Source organism: Ambystoma mexicanum, chromosome 11, assembly GCF_040938575.1.
Source record: "Ambystoma mexicanum isolate Mex_15411 chromosome 11, UKY_AmexF1_1, whole genome shotgun sequence".
Lineage (NCBI taxonomy): Eukaryota > Metazoa > Chordata > Amphibia > Caudata > Ambystomatidae > Ambystoma > Ambystoma mexicanum.
In genome coordinates, this window is record NC_090934.1 from 351,168,747 (window position 1) to 351,195,642 (window position 26,896).

General features: G+C 46.8%; 1 protein-coding gene across 3 annotated transcripts in view; it reads left to right on the top strand.

The window, feature by feature from the left end:
- Positions 1–26,896, top strand: part of PPP1R8 (protein phosphatase 1 regulatory subunit 8) — a 407,852-nt gene that overhangs the window by 213,716 nt on the left and 167,240 nt on the right. For all 3 annotated transcript variants that reach the window (XM_069623057.1, XM_069623058.1, XM_069623059.1), the window contains one exon: positions 7,728–7,948. In XM_069623057.1, the coding sequence (XP_069479158.1) occupies positions 7,728–7,948 (221 nt within the window). The remainder of the gene's footprint in view (positions 1–7,727; positions 7,949–26,896) is intronic.

The window sequence follows — 26,896 nt, forward strand, 5'->3', positions numbered from 1 at the left end:
TCTCCCCCAGTGAAACTTCCCTGCCCGTACAACATGCTGTCACAAGACAGGGGCAGGACACTGCATCCATGCCCTCAGACCATGAACTTAGCAGCCTGGCTCCTGAGATCATAGAATTTGGACATCTAAAACTCCCGCAGAGATGTATGGACATCCTCAGGGAAGCCAGAAAACCTAATACTCGCCACTGCTATTCTAGCAAGTGGAGGTGATTTGTCATCTGGTGTAGAGGAAAGAGCATCAACCCGGTTGACTGCTCTCCCACACATATTGTTCTGTACTTGACCCATTTATTGGATTCAGGTCTAGTGTTCAATTCCATTAAAGTCCACCTGGCGGCACTTTCTGCATACACCACTTCCCAACTTAGTGTCGTGGTGGAAGATCCCAGTTATTAAGGCCTTCATGGAGGGGGTAAAGAGAATACACCCTCCGATAGCTAACCCAGCTCCCGGATGGGACTTAAATGTGGTACTTTCTAAACTCGTGGGCTCGCCTTTTGAACCCATGCACAAGGCAACTCTTAAAGACCTCGCTCTTAAGACTGCTTTCCTAATAGCTATCACCTCCATTAGGCGAGTAAGTGAACTACAGGCTCTTTCTGTTCTAGACCCCTTCGTAACAGTTCACAAGGATAAGGTGGTTCTACGCACACACCCAAGGTTTGCACCAAAATTCATCTCGAAATTCCATGTAAACCAGTCAATGGAACTACCAACGTTCTTTCAAAACCCTTCCAACTTGGGAGAAAAAAGTCTGCATACACTAGATGTACGCAGAGCTGTCATGTTCTACATGGAAAGAACCAGGCCACTGAGAAAGACTAATCAGTTCTTTGTCTCGGTGGCAGCAGGAAGAGAAGGAGATGCAGTCTCAAAGTCCACTGTATCTAGATGGATTGTTCAATGCATCACTCTCTGTTACACTCTTGCGAAGAGAGAACTACCCTTCAAGCCAAGAGCACATTCTACTCGAGGCACTAGGGCTTCCATAGCGTTCATTGCAAATGTTCCCCTTGAGTCCATCTGCAAAGTGGCTACCTGGAGTTCTGTGCACACCTTTACAAAACACTACTGTCTAGATGCACACTCTAGATCTGACTCCCAGGTGGGACAGGCAGTATTAAGACATCTTTTCTCTACTGTTCCTTCTCATAACCCACCGCCAACTCCGGGTACTGCTCGCTAGTCTATGCACAGCATGTGATTCTAAGCAGATTAACAAACATCAGAAGACAATGCATTACTTAACGTAAAAGCATTTCTGATGGTTGTATCTGCTTAGATTCACATGCGCCCACCCTTCCTCCCCGCTCGAATGGAAGGAACATAGACACCTTTCTACATCTCTCTCTCTTTTCTGTACTCACTCAGGTATAGAAGGCTCCCTCAGGGCAGAAAAAATACAAACGGAGGGACCTCGACGCGTGAGGGATTGTGGGTACAACGCACGTCACTATAGGGATAGTGTTACAGACACGCCTCTTCGACGTCCCCTTTTCGACTATGAAAAACAAAATGCAATTCTCCGCAGTGACCATACTTTTGCTAATTATTGCAATTTAAAATTATTTATTGACATCCTTCCCCACCCCAACGTCGACCATCGACACTCGACGACGGCTGGAGAAGACATCGACCGTCGGCTGCTGCACGACGGATCTGGGCCTCGGAAGGCCGCTGGCCTCGGCCCGGGCCTAGTAGGCCGCTGGCCTCGGCCGTGCAAGTAGGGAGAGTGGGGGGTGGTACATACTCTTCACTCTTGGTATATAGGTACACCTTATATATTTCCTACACTTACCAGCCCGCTGCCTCAAGGTGCGTATGGAGGGTACCCCTTTCCAATTCTGCCCCAAGTGCAACCGCAAATACCCTTGGGTCGACAGGCACGCCACGTGCAATCTCTGCTTGCCGAGGGACCACCCCGAAGCGAACTGCAGAGCGTGTAGTAGGTTTAAACCTAAAACACTTAAGGACCGTTCGACAAAGCGTTGGGCCCACCACGCCAGCCAGGCAGGCAGCCATGGCAGCGGAGGGCGCCTTCAGCGATGGCAGCGACGCCGTACTTTCGGACGGCGAGGGCATTACGGCGTCGAAAGACTGCCGAGCGCAGGTCCCCGACCTCGGAAGGTTGTCCGGCAGGGCGGCTATGGGGAAGACCCCCGGCGAAGCAAGCGCTACACCTACACACACTAAGCACACTAAGTCCAACCGAACCTCGACGACGTCGACTTTTCGGAAAGAGGCACGGATAGAACGGTCCGACTCGGTGTCCTCTGGGCGCTCTCGATCGAGATCGCCTCATGACGCAAGGCAATCATCCACTCTTGCCAAGAGTGCCTCACTCCCTAGATTAACGGAAGTTCGATCGTCGGAAGACGACGACTTCCACCCCCAGGCCGCGCTCCAAGAGACCGAGAGCGCAGTTAACACCAGCGAGGCCCCACGCTCGAAACAAGATACCTCTCCCGACCCTCGGCGCCAGGCGTCGAAAGTCTCTGGGGCCTCCAAGGGGCAGGGAAAACATTTTTCCACGCACGGGGAGGGAGGGAAACAGCGGAAAGCTCAGCCTTCCACTCCTGTAAGACCATCCTTCCACCCCAAGCAGACAGATAAACATAAATCTACTGGGACATCAACATCCAGCAAGGGTACCCTTGATAAGTCCTCTAAGTTGCCTACTAAAGTCATACCCTGTTCCAAAGAATGGTCCAGTGAGGACATAGACAGGGTCATGTCAAGGATGTCTTCCTTAGCTGATTTTTATGACAAAAACCCAGAACATTTCCTTTCGTATGACCCTCAAGGGGCCACACCCTCAGGCTCCTCTGATCCTACCCCCCTAAGTAAAAAGGCCCGGGTCGAAAGACCTGACCCCTTCGAGGTGCAGCCTTACTCTACTCCATACTCTACTCCACACCCCAGATACCAAGGACAACCTTTCCCTGAAGGGGACCAGGAGTTTTCAATTATGGAGGAATGAACCGGGTCTGAATACTATGCGGAGGATGAGGACCTGGAGGAGGTAGAAGATGAGCAGGAAATTTACAGAGTAGATTCCCCGGTAGAGAGCGAAGCCCCAGTTACCGACTCGCCAGTTGATAACCAACCCCTCCTTAATGAAGTTCTTGCTCGCGCAGCAGAACATTTTCACATCGACACCCACGGTGTACAGGAGGAAAGGGACTTCGCAGAAGAGTTGGTGGGAGAGAGGAGGCCGGTCGCTCAGACCATCCCTATCCTTAAATCCATCCAACGTAGAATAGATCCATCCCTGGTGAATCCTAACCTCACCAGAGCCGTCAACCCCAGAGTCGAAAAACTTTTTCGGGCAGCCCAGTCTGACCCTCTTTATATAAGAGGTCATCTTAAACCAGACTCCCTAGTGGTTTCCAACACTCGGAAGAGGGCTGGGACACCCTTATCGTCGTCAGAAGCTCCTCCCGACAAGGAGAGCAAAAGACTGTACGGGTTTGGCAGGAAGGTAGCCTCAACGTCCGCCTACCAAGCAAGGATTGCAAACTCCACCACCCTGTTGGCAAGTTACAACTGCCATCAATGGGAAGAGGTCGCGGTGCTCATAGCCTCTGCTCCTGAACCGTTAAAGGGCCAGTTGGCTCAGATCTCGGCAGAAGGGAGAGCCGTGTCTGGTTGCATATTAAAAGCAACTTTCGACGCTGCAGACAACGCAGGAAGATTGATAGCAGAAGGTACTGTTATCAAGAGACATGCGTGGTTACGGCAGTCGGGGTTCAAAACAGAAACCCAGGCTTCATTAATAGACAAGCCGGTAGAACCCGATCTATTGTTTGGGAAAGCGGTCGAAGACGCACTTAAGAATGCCAAGGACGAGTACGAGACTCTCAAATCCCTTGGCCAGCTTACCAACAAACCCCCTAACCAGAGGGGGAACAGTAATTTTCGTCGCCCACGCGGCCAAAATTCACAAAGAGGCAACTATGCCCAAGGACAGGGTACACAATGGAACAACAACCAGCAGTCTACCCAAAGTTACGGCAGGGGTAACAAGAGAGGTCGTGGAAGAGGCAGAGGCAGCCCCAACAAGGGAGGTGGCACGCCTCCACCAAAGCAGTGACGCTCAGTTCAGGGTCCCTTCTCACGCAACCCCAGTAGGGGGACGCATTTCCAATTTCACCCAGGCTTGAGAAGGGATCACCTCAGACAGATGGGTGCTGTCAACAGTGTCCACAGGATATTGTATAGAATTACTGCAGCGTCCCCGGAACCACCCTCCACGACAAAGAATACACTCCTTAGAACATCAGAAGATCCTTCTCGAGGAGATCGCCATTCTGCTAGAAAAGGACGCGATAGAACTCGTCCCAGGACACCAGGTAAACAAGGGTATCTATTCAACTTACTTCCTTGTGCCAAAGAAAGATTTCACAATGCAACAAGTATGTCAAGCCCCAAAAATTCCGTATGACCACGCTACAAGAGGTAATCCCCCTCCTAAAAAAGGGGGATTACATGGCAACCTTGGATATGAAAGATGCTTATTTTCATATTTCCATGCTCCCAGCGCACAGAAAATACTTGCGCTTCAAGGTGGACAGTCGCCACTACCAATTCAAGGTACTGCCCTTCGGGATAGCTTCAGCACCAAGGGTATTCACCAAGGTACTGGCGGTGGCAGCTGCACACCTATGCAGGGAGGCAATCCCAGTGTACCCTTATCTGGACGACTGGCTCATAACGGGGGAAACCCCAGGAATTTGCAGGTCAAACATCCAGAGGACTATCGACCTCCTCCACGAATTAGGCTTCTCTTTCAACGAGAAGAAGTCAAGTCTGGTGCCAAGCACCTCAAAACAGTTCCTAGGAGCAATCCTAGATACTCAGAAAGGGTTGACCTTCCCTTCGGAAGAGAGAATTCGGAATATACTACTGCAAATTCCACATTATCAGTCAGGTCAACAAATAACGGTACGCAAAGCAATGCGGTTACTGGGCATGATGGCGTCATGCATTTACCTGGTCCCCCACGCGCGTCTGCGCATGCGTCCTATGCAGGAATGGTTGGCGAAACAGTGGTCTCAGGCAAGTGGTCAGTGGGACGATCTAGTGGTCGTTTCGCCAACACTCGTACAGAGCTTACACTGGTGGACAAGAGAGAATCTCGCAAGGGGAAAACCCTTTTACGATCCCGAAGTACAGGCAATGGTGACTACAGATGCATGCCTGACTGGGTGGGGAGCTCACCATCTCCACCACACAGCTCAGGGTCTCTGGTCTCACTCAGTAGCCAAGAACCACATCAACCTGCTAGAGCTTCTGGCAGTATTCCGAGCGCTTCGGGCGTTCGAGCCCCATCTGCTAAACTTGTCGGTGCAGATCCGGACGGACAGCACGACAGCCATGTTCTATCTGAACAAACAAGGAGGGACTCGTTCGCCAAATCTGTCCAAGCTTGCCCAGAAATTCTGGATATGGGCACTCAGACGGAACATCTTCCTGTCATCACAACATGTTCCAGGGGAGCTCAATTCCCTAGCGGATGCCCTAAGCAGAGACTCCCTCCCAGAAGAACACGAATGGGTCCTTTACAGAGATATCGTAGAAGATCTCTTCTCTCAGTGGGGTTTCCCCACTATAGACCTATTCGCCACAAGCGAAAACAAACAATGCCCAGAATTTGCATCCAGGTTCCCCCAGCCAGACTCCCAAGGGAACGCCCTGTGGATGAACTGGTCAGGGATGTTTGCGTACGCTTTTCCACCAACTCCTCATCAGGAAGGTGGTGTACAAGATGAACAAGGAATCGATGACGCTCATCCTAGTTGCTCCCATGTGGGCGAGACAACCATGGTTTCCACACCTACGCAGGATGGCGGTGTGCGAACCCATCAAACTCCCAGCCTGGTACAACCTACTGTCCCAGCAACAAGGTCAAACAGTGCACCAGGAACCCAACTCAATGAACCTGGCAGCATGGCTCCTGAGGCCATAGAGTTTGGCCATCTCAATTTACCACAGAGGTGTATGGACATCCTAAAAGAATCCAGGAAACCAAACACAAGGCACTGTTACTTTGACAAGTGGAAGAGATTCGTTATTTGGTGCCAGAATAAACAAATCAACCCAGTTGATTGCACTCCTTCCAACGTGGTAACATACATGCACCACCTGCTGGACGCAGGTTTGGTTTTTAACTCTCTGAAAGTACACCTGGCAGCCCTCTCGGCTTACACCACATCCCATAACAAAGTATCGTGGTGGAAAGTACCAGTAGTTAAAGCCTTCATGGAAGGAGTAAAGAGACTTCACCCTTCTATTTCGAACCCACCGCCAGGATGGGACCTCAATGTGGTGCTAGCTAAGCTCATGGGCCCCCCTTTCGAACCCATGCATAAAAGTAGTCTCAAACACCTGACTTATAAAACGGCCTTCTTAGTAGCCATTACCTCTATAAGAAGGGTCAGTGAAATTCAGGCTCTGTCAGTGCAGGATCCTTTCTTTACTATCCACAAAGACAAACTGGTTTTACGCACACACCCTAGGTTCTCACCTAAATTTATATCTAAATTCCATGTAAACCAGTCCATCGAGCTTCCGGCTTTCTTCCAGAACCCGCAAAGCTCAGCTGAGGTGAAACTACACACCCTTGATGTGCGTAGGGCGGTCCTCTACTATGTAAATAAAACCAGACCGCTAAGGAAAACAGATCAACTGTTTGTCTCCGTAGCTACAGGCAGAGAGGGGGATCGCGTCTCTAAAGGCGCGATCTCGAAGTGGATTATCAACTGTATACAGCTGTTACTCTCTTTCTGAAAAAACTCTGCCTTTTACGCCAAGGGCCCATTCTACTAGAGGCATTGGGGCCACTCTGGCTTTCATTGCAAATGTTCCCCTCGACACCATTTGCAAAGCAGCTACTTGGAGCTCTATTCACACTTTTACTCAGCATTACTGCATTGACACTCATTCCAAGACAGATACACAAGTGGGACAAGCGGTTCTAAGACACCTGTTTGCTCATGACCCTTCTCACATCCCACCTCCTTCTTCGGGTACTGCTCGCTAATCTATGCACAGCATGTGATCTAAGCAGATTCCACAAGCCTCAGAAGGGATACATTACTCACCGTAATCGTATTTCTGATGCTTGTATCTGCTTAGATTCACATGCGACCCACCCTTCCTCCCCTCCGAGAGAAGGCGCATGATTGCTTGTAGTCTTAGCTTTCTGTCTGTCTGCTTGGATTATCTGTACTCACGCTACTCCTCATGCTTCCTCATGTCAGAAAAAATACAATCTGAGGATCCTAGACGCGTGAGGGATCTTGGGTACAGTGGACGTCACACTAGGGATAGTATTACTGGCACGCCTGTGTCGACGCCCATTTTCGAGTTTCGAAAAACAAACTGTAATACTCCGCAGCTTCCACTAGATGTCGGCCTATGCACAGCATGTGAATCTAAGCAGATACAAGCATCAGAAATACGATTACGGTGAGTAATGTATCCCATATATTTACTCGAATGTACAAATATAAAAAAATGCAAATTGACATTATGTTCAATGATATTGTTAATGTTCCAACTTGAGCTATGATTCATTCCGTAAGTAACAAATAGTATTTCATGCATTTAATAGTTATGTAACAATGTTTATTTTTGTTTTATTGCCTGATGAAACTCTTCAGTCGAAGAAGCTTGCAATTATTTGGCATTCAAACTGAATATCCTTCATTTTTTTTGTATCAGCACATGGCACGTTTCTGGGTCATATTCGTTTGGAACCTCACAAGCCCCAGCAAGTCCCCATTGATTCAACAGTCTCGTTTGGAGCATCTACGCGGCTATATACACTGCGAGAGAAACCTCAAACCTTACCATCTGCAATGAAGGGAGAAGAGAAAACTGGAGCTGAAGATGAAGAACTAAAGGGTTTACTTGGGCTTCCAGAAGAAGAGACAGAACTTGATGTAAGAAATAGTTTAATGTCTGGGATAGTGACACTGCTGGGGTTACCATTTAATTTCATTATCTGCAGCTTTTTTGAATGGCTCTTCATATATGTTTTAACTGAATGTTTCTGTGCAATCTGGAATGATCCTGGAAACCTGTTAAGGGTGTACATTTAAAGTCTTTATTTAGTAGTCAAACTGTGTTCTGATTTGCAAATTTGAAAAACACACATTCTCTAAAGGGAGGAATTCCTGAATACTCTACCTACTCCTCCAAACTCCCCACCAAATTACTTTTAGTGCAAACATTTTCACCTGATTTGGGGATCTCTACACATTAGCGATTGTTCTGTATTTTGTTCATGGTTCTTTCAACCTACTTCTAATTTGCCTTGGGAAATGGCATCTATGGTGTATCCTCCACACATATGGAAGTTGAGTCTCTTTTAGGTAGAATCTTGAAGATGTTACTTTCACTATGCTATCATAGCTCTTTGGAGCTCTACGACTTGGTTGCAAATAAGCAAAAGAGAACATGCGCCTTTTCAGAGACCCTCAGTCCCGTTGATCTGTTTTTGCTAGTCAAACTTTGGTTTCGGCTGGACAAGGTCTCGCAGACCCGGGGATTTACCTCTCCAGTGCACACTCCACAAGTAGTGGCTCTGCAGTGTCATTTATTTTTAACCTCCTGTAATTATCATTGGTTGCGTCTTTTAGGAAAGATTTATCTTTTTGAAATGGTTCCTCCATAGTTCCTATGGACCCCCAAAGTTTTGGCTCAGGTTTTGAACCTGTAAGCCTTCAGCTTCTATTCCCTTGCCTTTTGCCCATTTGTTATGGGGGAAACTGATCAGTCGGCTTTCACCATCCTGTGAAGTGTCCTGAGGAGTGCTGCATTGACGAATCTTGCCCATCTTCATCACCAGGCGTTGCATCTTGCTACTGTAAGTGACCAGAAGAATCCTTTCACCCGTAGCTCCTGGGCACCTCTCACTGGAACCATTGGTGGGAAATCTGAATACAGTGACTCCTGTAGTGACTGTTTAATATCTTCTTTGAACTATCACCAACACAAGTAAACTCTAATTTACCTACTAACTTATTGTGTGAAGAAGCATTGTGGCTCTTGTGACAGTTTGGGCACAATGCCCCATTCTTCTTAGGGGTTGGACTGATTAAGTTAGTGAAATCCGTTGTAAATTGGTTCCATCTACTGTATTATTTTACTCCCTCCCCCACAACCCCCACCCGTGTTGAATGACATTTCAATGCATTTATGAACATATGGTGAATGCATATATATTTATTATTGAGTATTGTGTGATATCACCTGCTGGTTTAATTATTTAGTGTGTGTAGAAGGCCTAGAATAAATAACTGTATTTGTATCCATACCTGTGTAAATTGAATTAATAGTGTGTTGACTCATTGAGGGCAGCTGATGACCCCACTCTCTCACTACTGAGAATAGTTTTGACTGCTCTCCATTGCTACATTGATTGGGTTTTTAGCTAACCTCAGAGTTCCCGGTTCACTAGTACTAGGATGGTCTCCTCCTAAAATCAGTCCACCAGTGCAGATTCTAGAAATCCATCTTAAGTTTGTGCTCAGCAAGGTCTTGGGTACCCAGTGTTCACTGGTGTAGTGCTGTTTTATCAGAACACTGTGATTAAAAGTTATTAGGTTATAGAACAGTTGCCTACTCAAGATAAATAATGGAAACCTTTACCATGACTACTCTTGCGGCTCTCAAAGTAATTTAACCCCTGCCATGGGTCACCTGTTCTCCCCCCGTGCCAAGGCCTTTTTTGGTGATTTCGGTATGTTGCCATTCAAGCCCTTGTAACCTTTTTTATTACATGAGATATCTCTGCCTGATTTGGCCCCTTTTTTTCCCCCACATGTAGGTGGTCGTAACGCTATCCAGGAATCCTAGTTTGCTGTAGGGGAGGTGAGAGAAAATAACCAAAAAGGGAGAAAATGTTTTTTTTCAGAAAATGCAAAAAGAATTATGTACAAAGAAGCCTGTGTTTTTTTTCTTTTCCTTGCAAGAGCTAGGAACAAATGGATTGCTGTGCTGAATTCGCCATTTTCCAGTCTTTCGAGAACCGGTTGAATGGAAACAAATAACTTGTTTTGATATGGTTATCAACCATTTTGTGAGAGGTAGGCGATTTTGGCCTATTTTTCCAATAGGATATGCGTGGACGGAATGGAATAAAAGGGTAGGAAAGCTGAATGGGAGGACCCGAAAGGCAAACATTTTTGAAAAGTAGACAAAATTCCAAGTGTAGGAGGGGTGATTTGCACAGGTCCGGCAACAACTATGTTGTGAAAAATTCCATAGTTTGGGGAAAAAGTGGGAAAATGACCGAATTCAATGAATTTTGAGAAAAACAATGCTCCGCTACATTACGCCGACTCTTGCAGTTAGGAAATCACACCCTTTTTGTAATGTTTCACAAAGCAATACCACAAGCCAAAAGCAGAGCCATGGTACACGGGAGTATTATGCTTACGGCCTAAACAGACATACTTGGCATGTGTAAATAAGGAAAACAAATGTGGTGAGGAAGGGCAATCATACATTTTTTGAAAGAGCACAGGCAGACCTTTTGATGGGTAGGTGACTTGCACAGGTTACAAAAGTGTAGTGCCTAAAGAAGTGACTAAATGTAGGTCACATTTGGGAAATGAAAGGGTTGTGTGAGAAAGGGCAGCAGCAAATGGGTCGAAACATTATGAAAACCACACAAACACAACAAATGTCATACCTTCCTGCGTTCCCACAGGTCACGACGAAAAGGGTACCTCACGTGTGGGTGCACCTACCTGGCTGCAAAGGGAGAAGCCGAAAACGCGGGTAACCCCAAGCCTTTCGGCACAGCAGATTTTCAGGAATTTTGCTCATGCGGACAACCTACAGATTTGGGCCTAGGGTATCGAAGCCACCAAGGAAAACGGGCAACCTCATGCATTTCCCAAAGGGTGGGGGGCCTCACTACCTTCACCACACAGCTCCGGGTCTGTGGTCTCACACTGCAGCTCAGAACCACATCAATGTGCTGGAGCTTCTGGAAGTACTCAAAGGGCTTCAGGCATTCCGAACCCCATTTAACAAACCTGTCGGTGCAGATCCTAACAGGTAGCACCACAGCAATGTTTTATATCAACAAACAGTTCTCCAAATCTATCCAGACTTTCACAGAAAATCTGGAAATGGGCACTCAAACGAAAGATGTTCCTGTCATCTCAACATGTTCCAGGGGAACTCAAAGCTCTAGCAGACTCATTGCGCAGAGATCCCCTGCCAGAGGAACACGAGTGGCGTCTACACGAAGAAGTCTTAGAACACCTCTTCTCTCAATGGGGTTTCCCAACTATAGACCTATTCGCCCCAAGCGAAAATCAACAATGCCCAGACTTCGCGTCCAGGTTCCCCCAGCCAGGCTCCAAGGGGAACGCCCTATGGATGAACTGGTCAGGGAAATTTGCTTATGCTTTTCCCCCAACTCCTCATGAAGGAGGTGAACAAGTTGCACAAGGAACTGACGACGCTTAACATAGTTGCTCCTATGTGGGCAAGACAACCGTGGTATCCACATTCGCGCAAACTGGTGATGTGCGATCCCATCAAGCTCCTGTGCCTGTACAACCTACTCACCAGCATGAGGGACTAACAGTGCACCCACAACCACACACAATGAACTTGGCAGCATGGCTCCTTAAGTCAGAGTTCGGGCATCTCAATCTACTGCAAAGATGCATGGATATCTTGAAAGAATCAAGAAAACCAAACACTAGGCACTGTTATTATGACAAATGGAGACGATTTGTAATCTGGTGCCAGACTAAACAGAGCAACCCCATAGACTGTTCTCCATCTAACATTCTAACCTTTATGGTCTACTTACTAGATACATGGTTAGTGTTCAACTCCCTAAAAGTCCACCTGTCAGCCTACACCACTTCCCAAAATAAGGTCTCATGGTGGAAGGTACCAGTCATCAAAGCATTCATGGAAGGGGTAAAGAAACTCCACCCTCCAATCTCTAACCCACCGCCAGGTTGGGACCTCAATCTGGTACTTGCTAAGATCATGGGACCCCCATTCAAGCCTATGCACAAGTCTAGTCTCAAACACCTGACTTATAAAACTGCCTTCTTAGTAGCCATCACTTCCATAAGAAGGGTTAGTGAAATCCAAGCATGGTCAGTGCAGGATCCTTTCTTTACTAGTCACAAGGACAAGCTGGTTTTACATACTCGCCCTAGGTTCTCGCCTAAATTCATCTCAAAATGTCATGTAAACCAGTCTATTGAGCTACCGGCTTTCTTCCAGGAACCCATAAGCTCTGCTGAGGTAAAACTCCACACACTAGATGTGAGGAGAGCGGTCCTCTACTACGTAGACAAGACCAGACTGTTAAGAAAGACAGATCAACTGTTTGTCTCCATAGCACCAGGCAGAGAAGGTGACCGCATCTCTAAGAATGCCATAGTCAGATGTATCCAATTGTGAGTGTGTCAGAGTATCCGGTGTGCCGTGAATACTGTGAGGATTTCTTGGGACTGCTGCTAGAAATCAAACAATTTTTTTTTTTTCCGCTGCCTTGGAACTTTACATTGGAGTCTGCTTTCACTTCGCAGACACAGGAGTCTGCTTTCACTTGCTGTTGCCCTGCCTGCACTGACGCTCCACCTCCCTACGCCTGCTTGCTTCATAAACCGGAAGTCAAGCGAAGCGTAGCAGAGTGTGTCAGAGTGTCCGGTGTCAGGTGGTAGGTGGAGTGTGGAGTGCTAGACCCCAGCGCCGTAAAAGATCTTCTAAACTTCAAAACACAAAGGAAGGTAAGCCTTTCTTTTTTTTTTTTCTCTACACGGGTCATCGGGATTAAGTGAAGAAGAGCACGGATATAAAATGCTCTTAAGGAGAGACAATGAACAAACTGGAGGGGCTGAGGCCACAGCTGGGGACACAGATATCACCTGTTCCACCCCCTCCTGGGCTGCGGAGGCAGAACTACAGTTGGAGGTCCCTCATCCCCTATTAAACGAAAACCCTTGCCCCTTTAACATTCAAGTGAAAATTGGAGAAAGCACAGCTCTATACATAGATAACGGGCTGGGGGCACCCAATACTGGGGAAACACCCAAAGTCACGGGAGCCGCCATGGATGACATCGAAATTGTAGCAGGAAGCCTACAGACGGCCGCTGAGTATTCGGCAAATCAGGTCACACAAAAAACCATAGTTAAACCAGTAGAAACCCAAACCCAAAATCTGGTCAGTTTGCCAAATCCAACAACATGGAACGTTTCTACTATTGAGCATTGGGCAAGCCCAAATGAGGCAAGCATAGGTGACAACGCCAGTCTAGGGCCTGCATCCAGTGGGATAGAAAAATCGAACTTACCAACATCGGGGGAGCATCACATACAGAAGATCCTGAAAAGAAAAAGCTCAAACTCCGAGGCAGAAGAGGAAAGGCCGTGGATGGAGTCAGCAAAGTCGGAAGGCTGTGAGGGAGCAGACCCAAGGAACCAGCTTAGCCCCCCAGACAGATATACAGTTAAGAGGACGAAATACCCGACCAACCAAAAGGAAGGTGCCCCCAGAAGCATTATATGGAAACCATTTACTGCAGGACCATTGCCAATAAACCTAACAAAAGGGGGGACCAAAACTCCAACCATCACAAATGGAGGAACCATAGTAACCCCAGTAAACGTAGGACGGACCCTTAGCCTCAGTTTTGGCAGCAGGAGCTCCGCCTGTACGAATCAATTAAAGAAAACGACAGGAGTGGAAATATCAGACGCAGTTTTGTTGGAAACGTCAATGGACATGGAGAACGCATTAAGAGAAATTTACAGGAATCAAAAATGTTGACAAAGCAAAAAGAACGAGTGCCAAAGTAGCTACTGAAGACAAATTGACGCAAACGTTGCCACCAAACCAAGTGGGACGCCTAGACCAGGTCATATCAGGCCGAACAATGGAAGACAATTTCCTAATGGTCGCAACTTTGTCAGGTGTCCTAGCACCCTTCATGAAATTGTACGAGGATATCGCAGACACACTAAGAGATCATTCTACAATACTTGCTATGGTTCACACTAAAACAATATTTGTGGAGGGCTTTATCTCAGCAATCCAAAACAACTTGGACAACAGTACCGCCAGCGTCACCCAACTGCTACATGACCTAATCGAACCTATACTAAAAGAGAGAGAACTAGGGAAGTCAAATCCAAAAAGCAAGGAACCAATAAGGAAAGACTCTGGAATAATGACCACACAAGAGGTCAGCTCAGTCATAGAAAAAGAAAACTAAGCTGGATCCAACGAGCAAGAAAACAAAGGAGAAAGGTCCACGGCAACACCGGTAAACGTAGAAGAGGTCGCTGAAACCCAAAGTGCGTCCGTTACGGGACCGCAAGCAGCCCGAAGAGAAGGGGGAGGCAAAACAAAACGAAGACGGACCCACCCTGGCCGAGGACTGCACCAGCAATAATCTTTTGAGAAAAATCAAAGAGCACATCATCTGATCCAGATATAAGAAACGAGCCAACGAAATCACTAGAGACTGAAGTGGAAAAAAAAACCCTAAACAGAAGTGCTAGGGAAGGGCTAAACAATTCTACAGAAATAGTGGAGGCTATCTCTAGTAAAAAATCGACAAGGCCTGAAGACCCCACCACTACGGATAAGTGTCGGGAGAAAGGAAAGAAAAAGGGGAACGTGTGTGAGATCTTCAAAACAAGAGACACAAACACAGGAGGGAAAAAAATGAGATAACCAAATAAAAACGAAGAACGGGCCCGCAGACAACAAATCAGGGGGTCATCACAAGATCACAGGACCCACTAAAAACAGAAAAATCAACCACCAGTAAAAGTCACAAGCAGTAGCAAAACACGGGCATTTATGAAAAATTTGACAATACCAAAAGAACAACCGAGTATAATTGACCAGCTAAGAAACAACAAGAAAAAGGTCAGAACAGAACAAAAGACTGAAGGACAAAAGATCTTAGAAATCGAAGAAGACGATTGTCCTGAAAATGACCTGCTGGATCTCTCTACATACCCGGTCTCAGATGATGAAGACAAACCGGGAATAAGAGGCTTCGAAGAGGTAAATACAGAGGCAGAAGACTACTTGAGTGAGGAGCATACAGACTATAGTGAGAGTGATACCTCATCTATAATGTCAATACAGACCGAAAACGAGACAGAGAGACAACAAAAAAGTTCCAGATACTCATACAGAAAAGGATGCATTGAGAAAAAACCGGGATCTAAGTGAAAAAACTCAGAAGAGTGAACGTAGAGGTCGAGAAAGGAACGTGGGGCGGTCTGAGACACGGAACCACGGAACCAGTCGGGAAAGTGAAACAAGATACAGCAAAAAACGGACCGAGATGGAGGAAAGAAGAGATCGGCATCAACAAAAAGAGGGGGAAAGAGACCTACAGCATCGACCGCGCAAAACAAGTGCTGGTGACAGTTATAAACAACCGGGGCTTGTCCTAGAACATATCCTTCATTATGAAGACCGACTAATTCTCAACAGAACCAATGTAATAAGATTACTCCACCATATACCGGCATTAAGACTAATTACAACAGACGACCTGGCGATCGTGGAATTCGTCGAGGAAGATCGCACTGATAAAGTAATTCTGCACACAAGATCAAATCTGGTGAGACAACTACTACTGGAAGAAGCCCCGCAATTAAGACCAATGGGTTTTGACTTACAAGAAAGTGACAAAGTCCTAAAAACCCAGGAGAGAGTAAAGAAACACTCGGTGAGACAGATCAACAGAAAAGACAGAGAGACCCGTAGTGTTAAAACAAATAGAACATCAGCAGTGAGAAGGGGCAACCAGAACACACAAAGCTCAAACAATAGAAGTCAACATCAAGGAGAAGAAAACGAAGCGGCAAGGTGGAAATGGTTTAAAAACATGATTGATGACCAAACAAACACCCAATAACATAAAACAGTAAAAAGTGTGGGTTCATGGAGCCTGGGAAGTTGGAACACTAGAGGCTCTACCCACCTTTTTACTAAGGGAGCGCTTCAAAAAGAGAACTTTAGTGTGTTGTGCCTACAAGAAACATGGCTGTTGCAACCACCGACACTGGAAGGTTACGTGGTTCTGCTAAATCCAGCGGTCAAAGGTCAAAAGGGCAGACCCATGTCAGGCCTACTTATAGCCATCAAAAACGATCTGGATTGGCAAGTCCTGGAGGAGTCGAGCCCAAATTTATTCATCCAGATGGTAGTGTTACAGCTGGACAAAAAAGCCAGTAAAATACTAATATTGATCAACATATACTAGAACCCAGCAAATTTATCAAACGAAAACCTACCAGATAAAATAGCAGAACCAATTGATGAACAAAGAGAAAAATGGACTGATCCAATATTCATATTGGCAGGAGATCTAAATTGTTCATGCCTGAACAAGGACAACCAACCCGAATACGATACAACTGCCGCCTCAGCAAAGGAAAAAAGAGGAACAATGTGGAATCGTATGGTACAATCAAGGGACTGTGTCGTTCTGAATGGAAAGGTGAAGGGGGACCAACCAGCAAAACCTACTTGGAAGGGAACACAATCAGAAGAGATCCTGGATTACATTTGCATTTCAAGCAACTTGTCAGATAACATCCAGACCTTGAAAGTAATCCCAACAGTAGAAAGTGACCACAATCTGTTAAAACTGACGTGCAAAAACATAAGCAATAACAAGATTGGAACCTACAACCAGAAGGTGGTCATAGACCAAAGGGGTATTAAATTAAGGATCAGACCAGAGAAAACAAGAGAACTAAACCATAACCTAAAACAAATGATCTTGACGCTTGAAAACAAACAAAGCCAAAAAAGGATTGACTACACCCCGCTTTTCAGAGCATTTGTTACAGAAAGGAAGCTTGGAAGTAACCATCAAACAACGACTCACCAACATCAGTATGACAGTCACATACGAGAAAGGAAAAAGGCATTAAGGAGAGATATTAGACGACTAAAAAAGACCAAACACGACAACTGGAGTAAAGAGATACATAAGTTAAAACAAAAGTACAGAAACTGGTTACACTTACACAAGAAGACATTGCTAATCCAGGACGCAGAAAGAATGTTGGGGAAAATAAGATCTTAAAACACAGCTGATATTTGGGCAATTATCAACGAAGCGGAGAAGCCTCAAGCAATAAGTCAAATGAACCCAATAAGTGCTTCATCATGGGTTAAGTATTATACACAGCTGCAAGGGGAAATTTACATCGACCCAAAGCGGAAATCAATGACAAACAAAAATGAGGCAGTAATAGATATCAGTATTGAGGAAATAGAAAACATCCTGAAAAAATTGAAAGACTCGAGAGCCCCAGGGCCCGACGGGCTCACGAATGTAATACTGAAAAGCAACATAGGTGAATGGGCAAAATTCCTTCAACTTCTATTCCACTACATATTAACAGAAAAAATCCCGGATTCCTGGCGAAAGGCAGTAGTGGTACCCATTTTCAAAAAGGGTCTCAGAACATCAGCAGACAACTACAGACCGATTGCATTACTGGACGTGGTGGGGAAGGTCTTTGCGTCCACACTATTGAAAGCATTAAACCACTGGGTACAGCAAAGTGGACGTCGTGATCCTTGCCAATCAGGTTTTGTGAAGGGGAGAGGCACAGCACTCAACATTTTCCTGATTAACTTATTGAAAGCCAGAACACAAAGGAATAAAAACCAAGGAATCTACATCGCGTTTGTAGACTTGTCGAAAGCTTTCGACACCATAAAAAGAGCCAAACTATGGAAGAAAATGGAAAACTGGGAATGTCCTCAGTCACTGCTGGAGAACATCAAGGACTTCTACACGGACACAAGCATCAGAATCAGACTGGATACAGCGGGTACACTAACAGACGAAATTCAGATCAAAATGGGCTTAAAGCAAGGTTGCCCGCTGGCACCAGAACTGTACAACCTGTTCACGTCAGATCTGTAAGATTCATTTGAGTCCACCCGCTGCTTTCCACCAAAAATAGCAGGAACGCCGATTGGGAGACTGCTTTACGCAGACGATATCGTCCTGATGGACCAAACCCAAATCGGCTTGCAAAGACCGCTTACATCATTACAGTCGTATGTGGACTCAAATGACCTGGTTATAAACCCAGGAAAATCAAGAATTCTGAAGTTAGGCCCAGGAGGTAATAAAGCCAGAGGGAAAAAACTAGGATGGTCTCTGAGAAACAAAAAACAAAAAAATCCTGGAAGTCGAAGCATTCACGTACTTAGGAGTCTGTATAGACAACACGAAGAACAATACGCCAAGAATAGCTGGGCTAAAAAGAAAAGCAACCATTCTAGCTGCCCAAGGGAGAATTCTGCGTAAAAGATACTGCAGATTTACCTTATCACCTCTAATAGCCTTTTATAGGATGAAAGTGGTGCCAATACTAACATATGGGGTAGAATCACCAATCCCCTTACAAGCTCAAACATGGTCAATCCTGGAGGGTCTGTTTTGGAGGAAAGCTTTACAGCTGCCTAAATCAGCCCCAATACAGCAGATAAGAAGAGAGCTGGCTCTGACATCACTCAAAACAATAGTGGTATCGGAAATGTCTTGATGAAAACACTACGGGTGGATTTGGGGTGTTGAAAAAAGCCCTAAAAGATCAATCCGATGTAATCCTAACAGACTGGCAAAAGTCATGTCGAGGGATCCTAGTGAACCTCAGCGAGTCAGAGGATGACTTATGGATTAACCCAGACAAAACTAAAAAGAAACTATACATGGCAGATTGGATCGAAACCCAAGAAGATAACTGTAAATATAAAGGTTACGAAGACTTCTGGGCCCAGCCACGAAAACTGAATCAGATCCCGAGCTATCTGACTTTATTCTCCAATTGGTACTTCCAAGACCTTTTCCTGAGATTCAGATTGAACATTTTACCAACAGGAGAAATATTACAAAGAAGAAAAAGGCTGGACATCAGGGAAAGCTGCAGAATGTGCAAAAAAAGGAGAGAGAGAATCTCTGAAACACCTCATACTACAGTGTACCGGTTTAAGGAAAGAGCGAGAGCAGTGCTTGGGGGACATCCTTAGAAGCTACACGACAAGGAATGTCGATGAGTGGTGGAGGACTCTTGTAGAAGGAGAAAAAATGAAAACGACATTAGCACTCATAAAATTAGTGATTTTAATCCTTAAGAAACCAGAGGAGATCAACAACATAACCCAGGACTAATAAGATGCTACCAAGCACTGCTACTAAGATACTGTATACCAAGCGAAGAATCATGATGAAAGAACGGACATGCTCAGGTTAAAGGTTTCAAATAAGGAAACCGCACAATCTGTTTAAATAAAATAAAAAAATTAAATTGTGATGTTCCCTATCAGATAAAACACTGCCTTTTACGCCGAGGGCCCACTCCACAAGAGGTACTGGAGCCACTCTGGCTTTCATTGCAAATGTCCCCTTAGACAGTATTTGCAAAGCGGCTACATGGAGCTCAATACATACTTTCACTCAGCACTACTGCATTGACCCTCATTCCAAGACAGATACACAAGTGGGGCAAGCAGTTCTAAGATATTTATTCACTCATGAACCTTCTCGCATCCTTCTTCCACTGCTCGCTAATCTATACACAGCATGTGATCTAAGCAGATTCCACAAGCCTCAGAAGGGATACATTATTCACCGTAATCGTATTTCTGATGCTTGTATCTGCTTAGATTCACATGCGACCCCCCCTCCTCCCCTCTGAGAGAAGGCGCATGGATGCTTATGAGCTAGCTAGTCTGGTATGTACCTGCTTGGATACAACTGTACTCTCGCTACACCTCATGCTACCTCATGTCAGAAAATAACAATCTGAGGGACCGCGACGCGTGAGGGATCATGGGTACAGTGAACGTCACACTAGGATAGTATTACTGGCACACCCTGTCGATGCTGTGAGTTTCAAATACAACAACTGTAATACTCTGCAGCTTCCACTAGATGTCGGCCTAAGCATAACATGTGAATCTAAGCAGATACAAGCATCAGAAATACGATTACAGTGAGTAATGTATCCCATATAGATTTAAATGCAAGTGTTTCTTTGGTGTGATTTGCTAATTGGGTTCAGTGTATTTACCTACAGCTCACATCTTCCTCTTAAAATACGCCGGACTGCTCTGCCACTCTACCAATGTCCCGGAGTAGCACAGACTGATACTAAGTTTGCAATCTGCAAACTACTGAGATATCTTACAAAAGTATTACACCCAAGTGGGACTTAAGAAAACTCCCCTAACAAGCTGCTATACATAGGCCATCATACCAGAGGGCCAGGATCCTCCTGTTGGTCTCACACTTGACATGGGTGAGGATGTTGGTTATTCATAGCCCTTAGAAAATGTTCGGGTAATCGGGGGTCTCTCTGGCACAACCCAGGGAGTGATGATCCCCAAGAGTTCCCTCAGCCCTCTGTGTTGATTTCTGGGTTGGAAACATTGTCAACGGGAAAAGGGGCCCCTGCAAGGGGATCTGCTTCATGGAGGAGCAGAGTGGGTGTGGCTGTTATAACCCCAGAAGCACTGACCAGTCTGCCTGAGAGAAAACCTTGTAAAAATAGGCATTAGAACAAGAATTTACCCCTTCACCGATTTGATAGTGGGCACTCTTAGTAAGTGCACCCCAGGTATGCAAGCTCCCGTCTCGGCTCCAGACGAGGGTTGTGTGTGAATCCTTTGACACTTGGGGACACCAAACACACACCTGCTCCAAACAGCAGCCCTAATGAAGAACAGCCACACTTACAGGAAAGCTCTGAGGCTGACTCTGCAGGACGAGAAGCCTCAATTATTAGGATGGTACAGGGGAGTGGTACACCTGGTGGAGGTGGAGGGGGGCAAGGGTTAGAGGGAGGGGGGGGAGTGAGACACTCTGTGAGACACTCTGTGTGTGAGAGAGAGAGAGAGAGACTGAGCGGTGTGTGTAGGTAGGTAGAAGGCATAGGAAGGAAGTTGATGACGGCAGGCGCCAGTCAAAGTGGATAAGGTTGGGTTGAGGACCTTAAGCCATGATAGTGCCATTGCGATAGACATTAATGATACGCCTTGATGATGAGCCCACCAAGAGTACTTCTCATCTAGTGCCGCCATTAATGAGTGAGGGTGAGAGAATAGATAGATGAGGAGTCCAGAGATCTGGAGAGGGCACAGAAAAGGGGATATCTGTGACAATCCGTCTGGAAGTTGCGCTGACTTTAGGTGTTAGTGATGGGCAGCCCAGGGTGTGTGGCCAGGAGGTCTTTTCAAAACTTTTTCCTTCCAGACTTCGTGAGAGAGGGAGGGTAGGTGATAGTATAGCAGTTACAATAGATAGGGGAGAATGAGTCCCATAGGGGTGAAGAACAGGTGAGGGTGGAGGATAAAAGGAGACTGCAGGCACAAGCACAAATTCACCATGCGGCCTAGCAGCTGAACAACGGTGGAAGGTACACAGATGTAAGGCACACCAAGATAGTCGGAAAGCACACAGATGTAGTAGAAACACTTGAGTACAACGAGGAGGGGTGCAGAGATGCAACAAACACACCTAAGTTCGAAATTTACAGAAAGCACACAAATGCAATGCAACATGGGGGTGTGTGTAATAAGGCACAGGAAAGCTGAAATTGTCTTAAGCCACAGCTAGGATCAACATATGGGTTAGTGGAAAGGTATCAAGGTAGTCCAGAATATAACTGATGGGAACTCTTGAAATGGGAGAAAAAGGCTGGTGAGGATTGAGTTTGTGCAGGTAGCTGCCTGTATGCTGGGGAGCTGATCCATGAAGGTGAGAGTTGGTGGTCAGCATGTTAGTGGTGTGGCGGAGGCCCTCCGGGCCCTCCCAAGGCCGGACATGCTCCGACAGGGGTCTTAGTTGTGGGCCTTGGGAAGGGGCTGGCTTCTGCCTGTTGGCTCTACAAATGGCTGAAAAGAATGACACAACAGCCAATCAAGCGGCAGGTCACAGTGCACCAGGAGGTGCTTGCTTGTAGGCAAACCAAGAGGCAGCCATGTTAGAGAGGCCACAAGGAGGCCAAATGAAGCAGGGCCCAGATGGGCAAAACAAGTCAAATTGTACACAGATGCTGCAAGGTTGTCCTTTGTTGCTTCCTAACTAAGTGGCTATGGATTACGAAATAAAGCAGATTTCTTTTTTCTTTTTTCATTGAGTGTGCCTTAACGGCACTACAATGACAAAGGAAATGCTGCGGAAACCTGAGAGATGGAGACCTGCTGTGAACGTCAGGTAGGCGAGCAGGGAAGGAGCCATGCCGTTTCCGAAAGCCTTATTTCAATGGATTGCATTCTCCCACAGATTACTCATCTTCATAGATGGCGTTCCATTACATTTATTTTTGACGGGGGGCGTGGTGCCACTCAATCGCAGACAGCTCGCCTTGTATGTGCTGTGCCATTCCTCAATGGACTTGACCTTGATCGCTGCATAAAAAGAATGCACTATGCCCCCTTACCTAAGTTCCTTTCTTCTACGCGTTCAGCATGCTATTCTGAACACGTTCATTATTCGATTCGAACTGAGCGAGTATGTTGGGACCTAAACCATCCGGGTTTAAACGCTGCAAGGACTGCAATTCTTAAATGGCCCACAGGGACGCACACACTGTGTGTAGTGTCTTGGTGTCGGCCATGATACGGAGCAATGTGATTCTTGTCTGGCAATGAACCCGAAGGTGATGAAGGAACGCTTGGAAAACTGGCACTCGGCCGACTGCCTGCAAAATCCCCAGCGTAGTCGCTTCCATGGTCCCCGAAGCACGATATTGAATTGCCTACTCCCTAGGAGCATAGAGAGGAATGTCATCACAAGAAGTCCAAAAAACCATCTCACTCCTGTAGCAAATCTCACCACTCGTCGCACATAAAGAAACACAGACATGATTCAGATTCGTCGGACAACAGGACTTAGTTGTACCCAGTGAAGGGTGAATCTAAGGAGGAGTGGGAGGACTTCAAAAACCAAATGTTACAAGTTTTTGAAAAGGTCTTGGCTTTTATGGCTTTGGCCTCAACGCTGCAGGTGGATACGGCTCCAACCACGCTCGGGTCCTTCCGGCGTGAAGGGACCCAAGGAAGGTAAAATGAGTGAGACTCCAACGGAGAATCCTCCTCCAGCCCCTATATCGTCAGCAGCACCTCTGGTCAAGAAGCCCCCGGACCAGCGGTACACCCGCAAGATCGAAGCTTTGTGACAAACGTCAGTTTTCTTTGACTCAATGCAGTCTATTTTTGACGAGAACAGCCCGGTACCATTTGGGTTTGAGCTGATGGGGGTGCAGCCTTGGATCCATTTCCAGACTTTATGCCGGTCCAGGCTGTTATTGCAACTGGCGAAGGGCCTCCACAATGCCAGTGGTTTGGACACATCTCCGGATGTCGAATTTCAGCAGTTAACCCCATATGCGCGCCCAATACCGCAAGGTATTTGAGAAGGTCTTCTTGGCGTTCAGGCTCGGCGCACCTTCAAAACCGGTGTTGCAGAACAACCTCACTGAGGTACTTGATAGTGGACCGCACACTGAGAGGGCTTTGCCATTCAATGCTACCATAGCAAATGCGGTCATGGCCTTGTGTTGACGCTAGCAGTCGACACAGAGCTCCCCAAAAAATATAAGCCAGCAAGGGGCGACCTCCCATTTTGGACAACTCGCCCGAATCCCTAAGCGATGGTGGTGCAGGCCGCAACCATTGCATCCAGGCTCTCGACGTCTAACCTTCCCACCGATAGGCAGTCAAAAAAAGTAAATGCATTGGCAAAAAAGGTTTTTGGCCGGGCAGCATGGTTCTTGTACCTTTTCTCAATTCTGCCATATCCTCTTGAGCACCATTTCAGAAGCATCTGATCACCTCCCAGAGGGAGAGGTCAAGAATGGCTTCTTGGAGATAGTGGCCGATGACAAAGAAATGGCCTGTCTCCAAGCAGGTATGGACGCAGTAGACTGTATAGGTTGCACTATGGGCACCTGGACGGTCTTGCCCAAGTTAGCTTATCTGAGGGGCTCTGGCTGCTGGACCTTTCCTTTGACGCTGAACATTTGGCAACAATGCGGATGAGTTCAAGGACTCGAAGCGGACAGCTAAGTCACTAGGATGAGCAGTACAGCAGCAGCCTCCACAGGGTCATTTTGCCTTTTGTCTAGAGGACTGGGTTACAGGAGATACTCCACCTTTCCCAGAAGGGCGCAAGCGCCACAGACCAAAAGGGGGCAACACAGGTTCCCACGTACAGGTGGAGTTGGAGGTGTGTTGACCGTCAACTGCTGCTGTGGCGTCAACGGTGCCTTTGAAACCTCTTTGAGGGCTCCCCCCATATTTTGCCGGTTGGAGGGAGAGCCTCCTGGTACTTGGGCAAATGAGAGGAAATCATTTCTGACTCGTGTGTCCTTCAATTAATCAAGTAAGGTTACTGCCTCACATTTTATGAAGAGACCTCCAGACACACCTCCACCTCCGGTATGGGAGCTAGAGGATGAGCTGCAGGCCCTTCGTTTGAATGGAGCATTAGAGGCAGTCCCCGCAGAGCAAATGGGCTTGGGGTTGTGCTCCCAATACTTCCTGGTTGCCAAGAAAGGGGGAGGACTCTGTCCCATTCTTTACCTCAGGGATACAAACCAATTCATGAGAAAGGACAATTCAGAATGGGGAGGTGAAGGGAAATTCTTCAGGCTCTGCAGTTCCAAGGCTTGCTGGTGCCGTAAGACCTTCAAGGTGCCTTTTTTCAGGTGCCCATCTACAGGAAGCATAGGCGGTTCCTAAGGTTTGTCATCTGGGACACGCATTACCAATTCAAGGTGTTCCTTTTTGGCTTCACCTCTGGAGACTTTACCAAGCTGATGGCAGTAGTAGCAGCACACCTCTAGAGAGAGGGCTTTGTGTTTCCGTACTTCAACGATTGGCTGATCAGTGCTCGGTCCCCGGAACAGGTTTAGAGGCACCTCGAGGACATCTGTTCACTACTGCATGACTTGGATTTCTTCCTAAATTTACAGAAATCAGACCTCACCAGTGCAAAGGCTGCAGCTCATCGGAGCGATCTTGGATAACCCGGTAAGGTAAGGCTTTTTCTCCCGATGAGTCACCAACGTGGTCCACATGGTCAGTCTCATCCAGAACAGCAGTCTCCCGACATCGGCTTTCCTGGGCTTCATGGCATTGTTTTTTCCTGGTGCCGCAGACAAGACTCTGGATAAGATGCATTTAGTGGCTTTTCAGGGGTCAGTGGTTGCAGTATTTTGGCAAAATGTTGGATGTTGTGTCTCTGTGGTAAACAATGTGACCGGGTGGAGTGACAGGACGAACATGTTGGTGGGAGAAACATTTTGGGCACCATGGCACAAGAGCACTTGGTCACAAACACCTCACTGAAGAGCTGGTGATCTCATTGCTGCTCTCTCCAGATCAGCAGTCATTGGTCTCAGAAGGGAAAAGGTTACCACATCAATCTGCTGGAGCTGGGAGCAGTCAGACTAGCGCTGACGTCTTTTGCGCCTTCTCTGCAGGGTAAACGTGTCCTGGTTCTAACGAACAACACAGTGACCATGCACTACCTCAACAAGCAGGGGGGAGTGAGATCACAGCCCCTGTCCAGGGACACCATGCAGCTATGGCTCTTTTACAAGAGAACAACATCTCAGCCTCTGCAGCTCATCTGGCATGGGGTAGAATGGGTTGGTAGAGACTCTGAGCAGGCAGGGCATGGTCTCCCACGAGTGGGAGCTATGCCAAGAGGTCATTACAGAGACTTTCACCCAGTGGGGCACCCCGTCGATGGGCCTGTTTGCGACGAAGGACAACACAAAGTGCAAGCAGTCCTCTTTGAGGGAATTTCTCTCTAGGTAGGTAATGGGGATGCATTTTCTGTGGAGTGGGTCTTTGACCTCCACTATGCGTTCCTTCCACTCCCAGTCATCCCTTGGGCTCTCAGGAGGTTGCAGGGATTCAAAGCCCACCTGATACTGATAGCCCCAGACTGGGCGAGGAGGACGTGGTACCAAGATCTCATGGAGCTGGCAATATGCCCACCCCTCTGGCTTCCTCTGGGCCAGAACTATTGTCGTGGTCTGGAGGCAATGTGCTTCATCTGAAGCTGGGCCTTCTCAACCTGCAAGCTTGGCTCTTGAGGCTGAGTTATGGGGACTGGGACTTTGAGAAGGAGGTGCTAGAGCTGGGCTGCACGTAGACCTCCACCAGGTCTCTCTATGCGTGCAGGTGGAGGAAGTTTGTGACTTGGTGCAAGGCGAAGGAAGTAGATCCCGTGTCATGTCCCACCTTCTCAGTGACAGAGTTTCTGTTGGCCTTCGCCAAATCAGGCCAATAAAAGGGCACAGTAAAAGGGTGTCTGGTGGCTCTTTCCCTCTTTTAAAAGGGTGCCAGAACAAGGTTCCTTCTTTGCCATCCCAGTGGCAGCTCAGCTTTTGAAGGGCCTGTTAACTTATTCCCTCATATGCCTTTTGTGGTCACTGATTGAGATTTCAACTTGGTTCTCACCTTCCCGATGGCAGCTCAGTATGAACCGTTGCATACAGCTTTCAACAGACTTGCCACATTGAAAACTGCTTTTGGTGGCAATGATGTCGGCGAGAAGGGTCAGCGAATTGCAGGCACTCTTGTAAAGCCCCTTTCTTCAAGTTTTTTTTAAAGAGAAAGTATCTCTGAAAGTGCTCCTAGAATTTTTTTTATCAAAAGTGATGCAAGAATTGCATCTGGGCCAGAGCATCGATCTTCTGAAGTTTTACCCTCCAACCCATCCTTCGAAGAACGAGGAGTCACTCCACTGATTGGACCCCCAAGAAGCACTGACTTTTTACCTGGCAAGAATGGGCTCTTTTTGGAAAGGATAACCAGTTATTCATTGTGCT